The 13,706-nt window shown below is 32.5% G+C and overlaps 1 protein-coding gene across 7 annotated transcripts in view; it reads left to right on the top strand.

The window, feature by feature from the left end:
* The window catches only part of Msp300 (Muscle-specific protein 300 kDa), a 242,910-nt gene that overhangs the window by 192,424 nt on the left and 36,780 nt on the right, over positions 1-13,706 (top strand). For all 7 annotated transcript variants that reach the window (XM_074133140.1, XM_074133145.1, XM_074133146.1 and 4 more), the window contains 14 exons: positions 484-540; positions 1,373-1,429; positions 1,911-1,952; positions 4,617-4,661; positions 5,363-5,407; positions 5,976-6,014; positions 6,101-9,766; positions 9,844-10,155; positions 11,218-11,529; positions 11,613-11,933; positions 12,059-12,352; positions 12,478-12,789; positions 12,887-13,204; positions 13,305-13,637. In XM_074133140.1, the coding sequence (XP_073989241.1) occupies positions 484-540; positions 1,373-1,429; positions 1,911-1,952; positions 4,617-4,661; positions 5,363-5,407; positions 5,976-6,014; positions 6,101-9,766; positions 9,844-10,155; positions 11,218-11,529; positions 11,613-11,933; positions 12,059-12,352; positions 12,478-12,789; positions 12,887-13,204; positions 13,305-13,637 (6,153 nt within the window). The remainder of the gene's footprint in view (positions 1-483; positions 541-1,372; positions 1,430-1,910; positions 1,953-4,616; positions 4,662-5,362; positions 5,408-5,975; positions 6,015-6,100; positions 9,767-9,843; positions 10,156-11,217; positions 11,530-11,612; positions 11,934-12,058; positions 12,353-12,477; positions 12,790-12,886; positions 13,205-13,304; positions 13,638-13,706) is intronic.

Raw genomic sequence — 13,706 nt, 5'->3', positions numbered from 1 at the left:
TATTTTTTGGTTTATTTTAATATTGAACTGGATTTCTGCTGGAAATAGTGGAGTCCTTGAATTTATTAGGATAGAGATTTGGCTCTAATCATTGTTACGGCCTAGGTGATTGTTTACCAACTTTTTTTTTAAATTTGGTGCATGTCCTAAATATAATTCATTTTTAGTTTAATATTCTTTTTATTGATCTTAATTATTCAATGTCATTATTCAATTTTTATTACAGCCGTCAAGTGTGCATTATTTAGTTTGAATACTTACTACGATTTATAAAATTCATTAATTTGGCTTGAATTATTGTTTTTTCCGAATGCATTCCTTTTTTATTTTCATATAGTACATTATGAATTCTGTATATATTATGTTTAATTTTATTAATTTTTAAATAACTTAGAAACTCTTAAAATCATATAAAATCTTATATATACCATAAAGTAAATATATTTGTACTTATCACGACTGTCGAATGGTTTCTTTCCTTAGATTGAGGAAGAAATTTCAGAAGAAAATGTTGAGGAGAAGCCAACGGAAGAAAAAAATGTAAGTAAATCATTGTTTTTTAAGGCTCTTCAACATCCTGAGGTCGTTAGTACCCGGAGCCTTTTTTATTATATTTCCGAATAGTGAGCTTTAAAATTCTCTAAAAGACAAAAGTAGTAGCATTCAAACTCGAATTTCTCTTAGGCCACCTCAGCTAATTCTTTCCTTGATGGTTCAATATTAAATTCGAAATTACTCAAAAAATCTCTGAAGAATTCTTTTCGGTATCTTTCTTTTATGAGCCTCTGAGGAAATCTTATTTGTAAAAATAACAAGAAATACTTTTTTGTTCTTTCGAATTGCCTTGGTGAATAGTTGCCAAATGATTTGCATTCGTATCAAAAGAAGATAATTAATTGGTTTGTAATCATTTGTTCTATGCTGCTACAAAATTAGTAGAACTTTTGAAGGAATATGATAGACCCGCTCCCTAAAGTTGAGAGGGATAGTTCTCCTTTTTCTCCACACGAAAAATGATATTTTTGATGATAAGTCGTTAAAGATTAGTTTTGGAGATTATGTGTGAAACCCTTCCTAAAATATGGTCCTTATCCTAGTAGCATCATCACTTGATATAAATGATTATACTACCACTAGGTAGATGAGAGAGTTTGAATGTATTGTCAGTTCTCCTTTAATTTCAATAATTCACAAAAAAAAAACCTGAGCAAATATTTTGCCCAGTTCCCATGTTGTTCACTTGAGGATCAAATTAGCTTTAATTATTTTCTTATTCATAATTAAATGGGCCTAATAAATATTATCATCGTTAGCTCTTTATAAAAGGGTGTAACATCTTCCCTGTAACATGTAACTTATTTTCTGTATTTAGGAGGAAGATCTGATTATACCAGAAATAACCGAAGAGGATCAAGTTAGAAAGGTAGAAGTAAGTATTTTGTATCGTATATTTAGTAAACATTTTTAAAATAAACAAAATTAGGGTTTAAGTAACATTCTATTGGCTCCAAATGTATTATCATTATTTTTTTTCTTTTACTAAAAGTGAATTCCTTTCCAGAAAGCTTTTTCACATTAAATATGTAATTAATGCAAATTCTTCTTTAATTCATACAAATATGATTAATTTCAAGTGTTATTGCTCGAAAGATATTATCTAGCTTTCTTTTCTGCTAAAGATTAGGTAATTTAGATTTCGATTATCAGAATCAGATGTAAAAAGACTTACACTTTTATCGTTAGTTTTGGAATCTTAATGAAATTGCAATAATTGCATATACTAAGTGAAGAAGTTTCTGCCAACTAAGTCGTAAAAAAGTATACTATCAGTACATATCATATTCAAAGCTGATTTCGTTTATATTATTTATATGACATTATTATTATTAATAATTAAATGTTAACTTTAGATGGAAATCTCAGAAGAGAAGGTAGAACCTAAAGCGAGTGAAGTAAGTTGGCAAATTTTAATAATTTGTTGTTATTTTTAGGCTCTAGTTTATTTGAAGCACAAAATATTAGTATCGTGTTTATCTCCATTTGTGATTAGTTTATTAAAACTGTCCGGTAGGACAGTTGTATAAGGGTTGACCATCAAAAACTGCCCGAAAAAGTGTAACGTTGAAAAACACCCAACTTTGACAATTTTTTTCTCTTTTTCTATAAAAGATAAAATTCCCAAATTTTCTTTAAATCTTACTCCAAACCATCCTTTATAACTGTAATTTTTTTGCAACCACCCAGATCTAATAGGTTTCGAGAAAAAAGTTGCTAAAAATGAGCAAAAACGACTTTTTCAAAAAATGTTCTTGTTCTTGTTCTTCTTGTTCTTCTTGTTCTTCTTCTTCTTCTTGTTCTTCTTCTTCTTGTTACCTTTTTTGTAAACAACGTAGCGCCTAAACGCGTGAACCGATTTTCATGAATGAGGTGTCATTGGATTCGGAATTTTATGTAGATGTGCCTTTTGGGGGTCTCGACCCTGTACATCGAATGGGAGAGGAGTTAGCCCCCTTTATGTAAGGCCCCCTCCAAAATTATTATTACTAATTACTCTGTAAATCTTGGCCCGATTTTGATAAAATTTGGTAGGATGATAGGGTTAGGGCTCCCCTACCTAACAATAAAGCGACGATCTGCTCTTACACTTGTTAAGGGGAAGTATAGCAATCGTTTCAAATTATCGACACGTGAACCGATTTTCATGAATGAAGTGTCATTCGAATCGAAATTTTGTACAGATTTGTACTTTAAAAGTCTCGACGCTATGCCTCATAAGGAGGGGAGTTCGCCCCACCCAAATAAGGCCCTTTCTAAAACTATTATTACCAATATTTCTACAAAGCTTAGTCAGATTTTGATAAAATTTAGCACGAAGAAGTGATTAAAGCTCCTCTACGTGGCTGTGAAGTGCCATCATGCTCTTACACCTCCTAAGAGGAAGTACTGCAATCGTTAAAATTATCAATGAGTGAACCGATTTACATCAATGAATTGTCGTTCGATTCAAAATCTTTGCCTTTTAAGAAGAAGTACTGTAATCGCAGTTTATTTTTCTTGCTCCTCTTAAAAGGAAGTACTGAAATCGCAGTTTAATTTTGCTATTTACGTACAAATACCTTCCTATTTTATTCAAAACGCTTTCTCAAAAAAATGGTTATTGAGGATGGTTTGGGGACCGCAACTATAACCATTCTTTAAAAAGATCTCTCCAGTGGTAGTTACGGTTCCGATTTAACACCTTATCAGGTTATAATGATAGAATAGCTTATTCCAAATTTTAAAAAAATCTGTAAAGCAGACGTAACTTTGCTAATAGACAAAAAGGAAAATTTATCCAAAAGGTACAAAAATCTCCTTAACAAAAACTTACAGTTTAAAAAGTTAAGTATAAGGGTTGATTAAACGCCAAAAGGTACACAAATCAGCAAGTACCCAACATTTCATTAATACTTCATTGATATTATTTAAGTAATTTTACCGCATTAATTTTCATTAATATTTTTTAAGAATTTATTAGATGTCACATACCCTTATGCTGGCCAGTTCATTCATAATAGTTATAATTGTGATAAAATGTATATTATATCTTCGTATAAATAGGTACTTTATTTTAATTAACTCTATTCCAAATTATTCTTCTGATTTCTCTTTAATGTGCCCTTTATTCTGAAGTGGTCACATATACATGCATGTTAAATTAGAAAAAGACAAATTTAGCGTCGGCTACTGTTTAAATTTGAATCACGGAGGATTTAAAAGAATATTTCAGTCTTGAATTCGTCTTACCGAAATATTTGTGAGGACAAATAACACACAGTTAATAACAAGTAGATTATTCAACATTATTTATTCATTTCTCAATTGTAATTTAATTTAGTTCCCCTAATTTTACTTATAGTAAAATACTGGAATAATTAGCTGTCCTAAATATATGCATATCTTATTTATTTTATATTACATATACACAACATTGTGGGAAGAACACCTAGATGGAGAATGTAATTGAAGAAAACTATATTATTTACGATAAAGCCAGATTGACTACTACATAAAATAACAATTACTTTAATCGAAGAATGAACTTAAACCGACGATTTTTATTTAAAAATAAAAATAAATAAATAAAATCATTGATGTATGTTGGTGTAAGCAATTTTTAAAAAAGTTTATGAATTTTTTAGCCTCATATTTTTTATTTTTTATAACGTTTTTTTTTCATTTGTAATTAATAGTTTGATTATTATAGATAAATAGATATTCCAGTCAATCTAAGTTAAATGGTGTGCTACTCGAACAAATATTTTGTAGATGAAAATATAATATACATTTTATCATAATTGTAACAAAATAATATTATGAATGAACTGGCCAGCATAAGGGTATGTGACATCTAATAAATTCTTAAAAAATATTAATGAAAATTAATGCGGTAAAATTACTTAAATAATATCAATGAAGTATTAATGAAATGTTGGGTACTTGCTGATTTGTGTACCTTTTGGCGTTTAATCAACCCTTATACTTAACTTTTTAAACTGTAAGTTTTTGTTAAGGAGTATATCTAACAATTGTCTGACCTAACATTAATAAACTAAACCAAATTTATTTACCCGCAGAGCCCAGAAATAACTGAAGATCTAACGCCAAAGGAGGATTTGGAGGTGATTACTTTTTTTTTAAATAAAAACATATATTAGAATTTATAAAGGAAGGGATTATCTAAGTATTAATCTAAGGTTGCTGGATTGCCTCTTGGAGATCCTGGATTCGAATCCAGCTGCTAGCCCTTAGATTTTCTCTTCCTTAGAGCTTCTTATAGCTCACTGTCCGATGAAGGAGAATGTTGTCTGTAACAAGAGAATACTATCCGCAATCAAATTGTTAAAACTTACTTATAAAATAATTTCATCAAATATATTTAGGTTAAAAAACATCTTCCTTAATCGTTCTTCGGGGAAAATTTTTCAAATGTTTGTTAAGACAAAGACAAAGAAAAAACAAATTGCTCTTTAAGTTCACAGAAAACAATTGCGTTAAATTTTGAGGGATTTAATAGTTGATTTTTTTTTTGCGATAGAAATAATAGATAAGTTAATTAAAATATATTCAAACTGTTGAATGCAAAACAACCTTTATTTAACAAAAATTTAGCCAGGTTTATATTTTTATGATTTTTTAATTTTTCTAAATTCTTAAAATTAGCCCAATAGTTTGTTTTATAGAAAGAAAAATTGTTCTTAATAACGAAGAAGTGAATACAAATCCTTATTGGATTTCCAAGTGTTTTATTGGTCAAATTGTTTTATGATATTTATATTACTTTGATTTGTTGAATTTAAAAATATTGTTTGTTTTTTTCCAGGAAAGCATTGAACCGCTGCGAGTGGAGGTTAGAGTAGAAAAAGAGGTAAGTACCAAGAAATGGTTATTCAATTTAAAATGAATTAGGCTGATTTTGAAAATGAACATGAAATTCATGAAATTGATTCATAAATGAAATAAAAACAAGTTAATGAAAGATTGAGAGTTTAAATAACAGTACAATATTGTTAGTAATCCTCTTTTATTTCTTTCTGTGTATTATAATTATCAAATATTAGTTTAGGGGTACTCACCTATATTTCAGTCCTTTTGGTGTAATACTTTCTATCTTATCCCCTATCCCTCCTGTACTTCATTGGTCGCTCCTATTTCTTCAACTCAATGGGTCGTATATTTGCATTATATTTATGTCCTTTATCATGGTCGTACTAAGATTGTTCAGCTCTGTTGAATAGTAGATGTTTTTTTTTATTCCGATTGACACCAGAGGTTCAACAACTTCATCAACAAAATCCGTAATACAAATAAAGAGATAAACTTTATACACAGTTTCAAAAGAATTTCAATTAAGATTAAAAAATAAATAAATAAAAGTATTATATAATTAGCTTCTTACTTAGTTTTTTATACGCTTTCAATTTGAACCGTTTTAGATCATTCAGGACTTCAGAGAAAATGATGGCGATAACACAGTAAGTAAATAAATTATTAGAAACGTAAAAAAATGTTAGTCTATGGTTGTGTGCCATTTTTATAATTTTGTTACTTTTAATTTCAGTTAGACGATTTGTCTCAGAAAAGTTTTCACTACGAGAGTGACGTCATGATTGAACCTGGTGAATTCACGGACAGTTCGATACCTAAGGAGGTTTTCATTGATAGTTCTCTCAGTCAATCATCAGATAAATTTAAAAATGTGGATGAACTAAAACCACAACTTGAAAGCGAGCAAGATGTGATTAGTGACTTTATTGAAGAAATTAGTGAATCAGCTGATGAAACTATTAAAGATTCATTAGATTCAGTATTGCCCAGAGATGATGAAACAATAGGAAACATTCAGTTGGAAGTTGGTTTTTCAGAACTAACAGATCGTACACCTCAAAGCGCTGATATTGAAATTAATGCTGAAATAGCATTCTCCGAAACCATTTCAAATACTTTATCTAAATTGGATGAAGATAAAACACAATCGCCTGTTCTCAGCCCAATATGTGAAAAAGTTTCAGCTAATTTCAATGTTCAAAAATTCATTACACAGGAAATTAGCATGTCTTCAAGTGAAGGTGAGGCTGAAATCAAGCCTGTTGCAGGTGGTGAGAGTCCCGATAAAATGTCACTTGAAAGGGAAATTGTTTTGACATTAGAGAAACGTGAAGAAGCTTTATTACCTACTGCACCTGTAGATGTGAAAGACTTAAATTTGGAAACAGATGAACACGTTTCTAAGCGTGGTAGAAAGAAACTTAAAAAGGAACCTAAGATAGAAGTGTTATCTCCAAAAAAAGATACTGAGCAGCCTTTATTCAAGCAGGAAGCTGATGTTCAACTTGAAAAGAGTATATCTATCCCAGAAGATGAAATAAAATTAACTGTTTCAAAAACATATGATACAATTTTTCCTAATGTTGAAGATTCTAAATTAATATCCACAAAAACACATCAATCAATCAATACAGTGGTCCACACAACAGTTAATAGACACCGAACAATAAAGAAGACTATAAAGAAAATTATTTATGTTAACGGTAAAGAACAAGAATGTACGGAAGTTGTTGAAGAACCATATACTGTGGAGTTTGCTGAAGAAGAACCCTCTGTGAATGTTCAAGAACACGAAGTTCTGGATCATAATAAACCAAGCAGCAGTTCTATTGAAATAGTAGAGGCTCCAGTAGAATACCCTGTCGAAACACAATACGAAGAAGTTGAAGCAAAAGGGGAATATGTTGAGAAAGATCGTTCCATCATTCCTGAAGATAAAGATGAATCTGTTACAATAGTCCAAGAGCCTGTTGATCGAAATCTCCAGATTATTACAGTTTCTGAAAGAAATGAAGATCCTGTTGAAACTTCAGTTGTTTACACAGTCAGTGAAGAACCACAAAGGCATGTTACTGACGAAGGAATCATTACCACATCTCAAAAGACTGTTATACAACAAAGAACTGTAGTAAAGCGCATTGTTAGAAGAGTGGTTATAATCAATGGTATAGAACACATACACGAAGAATCATTCGAAGAACCTCAGATGTTAGATGCAGTAACATCACCTGGCATAAGTTTTGACTTACCATCCTTAACAGTTCCATCAGAAACCGCTATTGTAAGCAATACAATTGAAACAACCTCTTACCCTTTTGGTAGAGCCGAAGAAGTAGTGCGATTTGCGGATACTGTTGATGAGGCATCATTGGGTCAAGTAACACAACCTTCTGGAGATAATTTTGAACCGCAAAACATTCCCGAAATCAAATCCACAGAAATAATTCAATCCCTAGGAGAGGAAACAGTGTCGTCTCCAAAGGAGCAGACTGTCTCTCAATCGTTTATAGAGTTGGAAACAAAAGAAGCTATTACAGAGAAATTAAAAGAAAAAAGCGGAAAACCTGTTAAAAAAGAAGAAAAGAGAATTTCAACAAAAGTAATACCAGGCAAAGAGAAAAAAGAAACTGTTAAATATCAAGGCGCCGCAGAACCAACGGTAATGAAAGTAACTAAAGCTAAAGAAGAAACACTCCCAGATGTTGAAAGTGATAGTGCACCAGTTGACAAATCGAAAATTACAGAAGAAAATGTGGAAATTCAACCTAAAGTAGAGGAGGATATTAATGCTACTAAGAAGTTTGAAAAGAAAAAGCAACAACCCAAAAAGACTAAAAAAAGTAAAACAAATAAAACCTCTGATATAAAAGTTTCTCCAGGTGTAGTTGAATCATTCATTGAAATGGAGAGACAAACGGAACCTGTTGAAATAGACACAAGCAAAATTAATATATCTACTGATTTTGGCGAATCAGCCAGCCCACCCACAACGCCAAAAACAAAGGAAAAGATAACTAAAAAACTGGATATAGTTTCCAGCAAACAACCTGAAAAAGACGCTTCAAGCGGCGTGACTTTGGAAGAAGATGAGCCAACGAAGGAAGCTACTGTGGAGACCGAGCTTCCTAAAGACCTTGTCGAACAGGAAGAGAGCAAACTGATATTATCACCAGCATCAGTAGAACAAGAAACTAAAGTATTTAAAACACCTGAACCTGAAATTATTTCTGTCAGACCTAAGCTTCCTGTGTCGGTAGGGGTTGATTTTGAAGATCAAATCGATAGATCGGTTCATTTAAAAGTGGTCAAACCGTCACAAGAAGTGGAAATTGTAGCTGAAGAAGTTTGCGAAAGTTTGATAACTAAACCTACAGAATCCCTTAATCAGCAGAACACAGGTGAATCAGTCCATGATATCATTGAAGTAGAGCCGACAATTCGAAAAGATAACAAAGGCATACTTGAAGATGTAGGTAAACAATCTTCAACAGAAATTGGAGGTCCAGATGAAGAAACTAATAAAAGAGAAAAAGAATTATTCGCTTTAAGAGAACTATCTACTGCAGAAAATCTTCCTCTTCAAGAAACATCTCAGCTTGACCGGGAAGCTCAGGATCATGTTGCAACAGAAGATGATGTGCAAAAGCCTCGAAAGAAAAAAACTAGAGGAGCTAAAAAACCGACAAAACGATCTGATGAAGATATTAATGTTTCAATCAATACTACAATAGCTTCAGACAAATTTGAAGCTACTTCCAAAATCGAAGTTGTTCAAGAATATCCTATTGCTACGAACATAACTGGTGGATTATATGTAGCACTTGATCCAGAAAGTTCAAATAGTGAAAATGTACCAGAACACCAGATCAGGTACGAAGTAAAGATTGGTGAAGGTACTGAAAGTGTGCAAAAGCCTACTTCTGACGAGGAAACTTCTGAGAGTGTAAGTTTCATTAGTTATGAAACAGATTTACCTTCTCATTCTTCGGAATCTTCTAGGCCAGTGGACTCACCGAGCAGCCACGAAAAAGGTGAAGTTGTTTATGATATTGATACAAGTAGTAATCAATATCCTATTGTTCAAATTAATGTTGACGAAAAAATTGATGATCTTTCTAAAGAAAATATAACACTCAATGAATCGGAGCAAGTCCCTATTCAAGAAGCAAAAGATGAATTAATTGTAGCTATTAAAGATAAATTGTCTAATTTAAATTCTCCTTCTTATAAAGTTCTTCTACGAGAACCAAATAATGAAAATAAATTGAAGGAACTCCAGTTAAATTTGGATAAATTAGGTGAATGCAAAAATGAAGAAAAAGAATTATTAATTATTTCAACTGTTACTGTGATATCCGAATGTTTAGAAACGATCACCTATATTATCTACAATTTTAAGGTAATTTTAAGTGTAAACAATATTTAATTTGTATGTTTCTTATGGTTCAAATTTTATTTACTCTTTTTGGCTTCCAGAAATTTAACAACGAGGACATACCCCAAGAAGTAAAACTAAACCAACTTGCCGATCTTGCTCAAGAATTAATTACTTACAAGAAAGCCGTATCGACGATGCAAGAGGAAAAAGTCGATAGTGAACTAGTAAATGCAGCTAGTTCGCAAATTGAAGCTGTTGAAAAAATACTGACCGAATCAAAAGTTCAAGTGGAATCGGATTTACAAAAATGGGAAGAATTTTTGAATGGCATTAACAATATCAGCGTTTTACTTCAAGAATTAGCTGAAGATATTGAAAATTTAGAAAAGGAACTGGGTCTTACTACTGATGTGAGTAAATAAAAGTAAATACTTTTTTTTCAGGTGGACTGAAATTCTATTCAGTAAAATGGGTTCAGAGAGGTTAAAATGTCGGTGCAACTACATTTAGCCCACAAATCCAATCGCTATACCACCATCTGTATCCTCACTTTCAACTGCATCTTCTTCCAATATTTTCACTTCCTGTAGGAACTGTAGATAAATTAATTAAAGGATATTTCTCCATTTGAAAATCTTTTAATTCTTTTTTTTTTTAGCAATTATAAAATCTTTTTTCATTCACACCTTTTAGAAAATTGTTTACTGAACTGTGGGTAATAATGTTTGAAGTCAATAATTATATGAAGTAGAAGAAACATTTGGATCTCGCCGCTAAACTTTAAATAGAGATTCTGGAAGTAAATTAGAACTTTATAATTTTGTAATCAAATAATAATGGTTTCATAAGTTTCTATTTGTAACAGAACTCTCTACGTTTTCGAAGTAAATGGTTTATTTACTTTTATTTATTTAAAATAAACGGGATAAATAGATGAAGGAATTGGAAAGATTAAATGAGGAATAGAGTTGGTGGGACAGCGTTTGACTTTGTTAATAAGTTACAAACCCAAATTTTCCATCAATTTTACACATCAGCTTTTCTGAAAGCATTTTACTTAATGAACACGGAGAAGCAAGGGTCATTAATCTTCTGTTTACATAATTGAATACATTTCAGGAGAGTTTCCTCTCTGTGCAATAAAATTCTCATTCCATCTACTTAGAGCTTTCTACAATTACATATATAATATATTTACTTTCTACCCGTTTACATTTACAAGAAACTTAACGTTTGAAAGTTGATGAAAGAACGGGTACTGAGAACGCGGAGAAGATCCCACCTAACAGTGACAATCCTAAAAGCTCCTAGAGCTCAGTGTCTGTCAGTAGCCAGTATTGAATTTCACAAATAAACGTTGTCCAAAAGTTATCTGTGTTGAAGGCTTCTAACCACGTTGTTACGCATCTTAAATTATAAATTCACAAAAAAAAAAAATCGTATATGGTTTAATATGTATTTTTCATTTTTAGGAAAAACTTAATCGTCTGGATGAACTGGAGAGAACTAATAATGATTACAGTCGTCAGATGTCAAATTTAATAATCTTAGGCAGAAGCCTGCCTCGCCCATCTTCTAGAGTTCTTCCACAAGACTTGATTACCGCTGCACAATTAGTTAGCTCAAACGATGAATCAGCTGCCGTTCTACGGTCTCAGTTGGAGCAGTCTAAAGCATTAGCCCAGGAATACAGGGATACGTTAGTTGAACTGCAACATGTGACCAAGCTTGCTCAGGCCATTGTTGAATCCAGAGTGGTAGTAAATAGTCTTCAACATCTTCAGGTTGTTATTTTATTTTTTTTAAACAAGATTTTTTTTTTCTCAATTCACTGCGGTATTTTCACTAGAGGAATTATTTATTCTAGGATGAAATGCAAAAAGATAGAAAATTTTTCGTAAGTCTGAGTCACTGTCGCTCTATTTTGGAGTCTCTTGAACAACATTTGGATATTGAGACTCAACAACGTCATGCTGAGTTGCATGGGCATTTACACAATCTCGCAAGTGAAATATTGGAGAAAGCTGGCGATAGAACTGGACGATTGGCACTTGCTGCTTCCCGATGGACCATCTTAGAACAAGGATTGGCTGAAGAAACTAAGTGGTTACATGTGGCATTACAAAGAGCACCGAATCTTTCTGGAGTTTCGTCTACAGATTACGAACAATATCTTTCTTTATATCAGGTTTGATTTGTACTTTCATTTGATTAGCTTTTTAATCGCTATTTCGAAGTAGAGGGAAATGTTTGAAACATAAATGAAGATTGTCATTTTGTTGTCATATTAATTGTTTTCTTATTTCATTACAGTCACTAAGCACTGACATAGATCTGCATAGCGGCCGTGTTTGGAAACTACTTAATACAGCTCATTCACTTCAAAGTGTAATCTGCTGTCCAGGCCTTGAAGAATCTTGTGATAATTTACGTTATACCATGGCCCAACTACAGGATAAAGTTAATGATGATATTAACAGGTTGTTAGCTTTCCGAGAAGTTTGGAGTTCGTTTGAAAATCTTGCTAATAAATTAGAACATTGGCTAAAATGTGTGAAGAAGGATAAAAAACTTAAAAAACAACCACTTGATCTTCGACGATTTTGGGTAAATTTTAGTTTTTTTATATTTTTTTTTAAAAAATAGAAATAAATGCAGTAATCTGTTATTATTGGATCTTCCTTTCTGATGTCTAAATCTTTCTAAAACTTTCACTATAAATCTTATTACAGGAACTGAAAGCAGAATATGAAGTTTATAAGCAGGTAGAAGCAGATTGTGGGAACAAATTTGAAGTAGCTGTGACTACGTTGCCTGTCTCTGATGAAATGGCGCAACGTCAGCTTATGTCTCAACTTCACGAAAGATGGTCATCAGTTGAAGATTTAATATCAGAAGTTGAAGCTGCCATGACATCTTCCTTCGATCCACCAACTGGTTGTACAACTGCTCAACGTCTTGCTTTACTAGAAGGTCGTTTAGCTGAAATGGAAGCCGCTCTTGCTGATAGTCAAGGCGTTATAAAAACTGATGAACAGCTGCAGGTACAAGATGGTCCTTCTAAAATTAAGCATTGTAAAGCATTTAAATTTTTATTTGAACTTAAAGTCAGGTAATATTTTTTGAAATAATTAATTACAGGTTTACATTGGAAGGCTAAAAGTAGTTCAAACTGGAGTGATTGATGTTCAGGAGGGTTTATTAAAATTAGGTATGGTGCACGGTACTTCTGAAAGGGCCAAAGTCACTGAACTTCAAGGCACTGCGCGTCGTCTTGAATCTCTGGTGACAAATGAACTTCAAGGCGTTATGGCTCTTAGTGATCGATTGGCAACGCTTAAGAAAGGACTTGCTAGGGCAGCAAGAGATCAAGATAGAGCTTCAGCAGTACTGGACCAGTGTTCTGCTTGTCTTGACATGGAGTATGGAGATGTTAGGCAGGCTTTAGTTAATTCTAAAGTAAGTCTTATTTTGATATTGAACGAACCTATTTTATTTTTTGTTTTACAATTATTGGTCAGTTCATAAATGCTTATTTTATTCATTTCCATGTTCACAGGGAGTTGTGAAGGCTCTTTCAGAACATTGGACTGAGTTAATGTCATTACGCCAACTTTTACACTCAATCCCTCTTGGAGTCAGAGTTTCAGTGTCTCCTATACAATGTGAACGAGAAATATCACGTCTTCAGGACGCACATACCGCTCTAGAAGCAAGAGCTGCTTCACTGGTTTCAGCATTATCTGCAAGAACTGGACTTTGGGATGAATTTCATGGACAGCTGGACGCAGTCAGACATTCGGTTAGAGAGGCCGATTATATGATGGAAATGCTACAAGTGCAAGGTCCTCTAGATTACCAAAGACTGGTCAAGGCATCTGATCGTCTTAAGGTAAGCTTATCAATTTCGTGTTTGAAATGGAATTTGTAATATATTCAAGTGTGGATTTTTGGTGGACTG

This window comes from Rhodnius prolixus, unplaced genomic scaffold (genome assembly GCF_049639745.1).
Source record: "Rhodnius prolixus isolate KJV_2025 unplaced genomic scaffold, Rpr scaffold_10, whole genome shotgun sequence".
NCBI classification, from domain to species: Eukaryota; Metazoa; Arthropoda; class Insecta; order Hemiptera; family Reduviidae; genus Rhodnius; species Rhodnius prolixus.
This window is presented reverse-complemented; position numbering and strand designations above follow the sequence as displayed.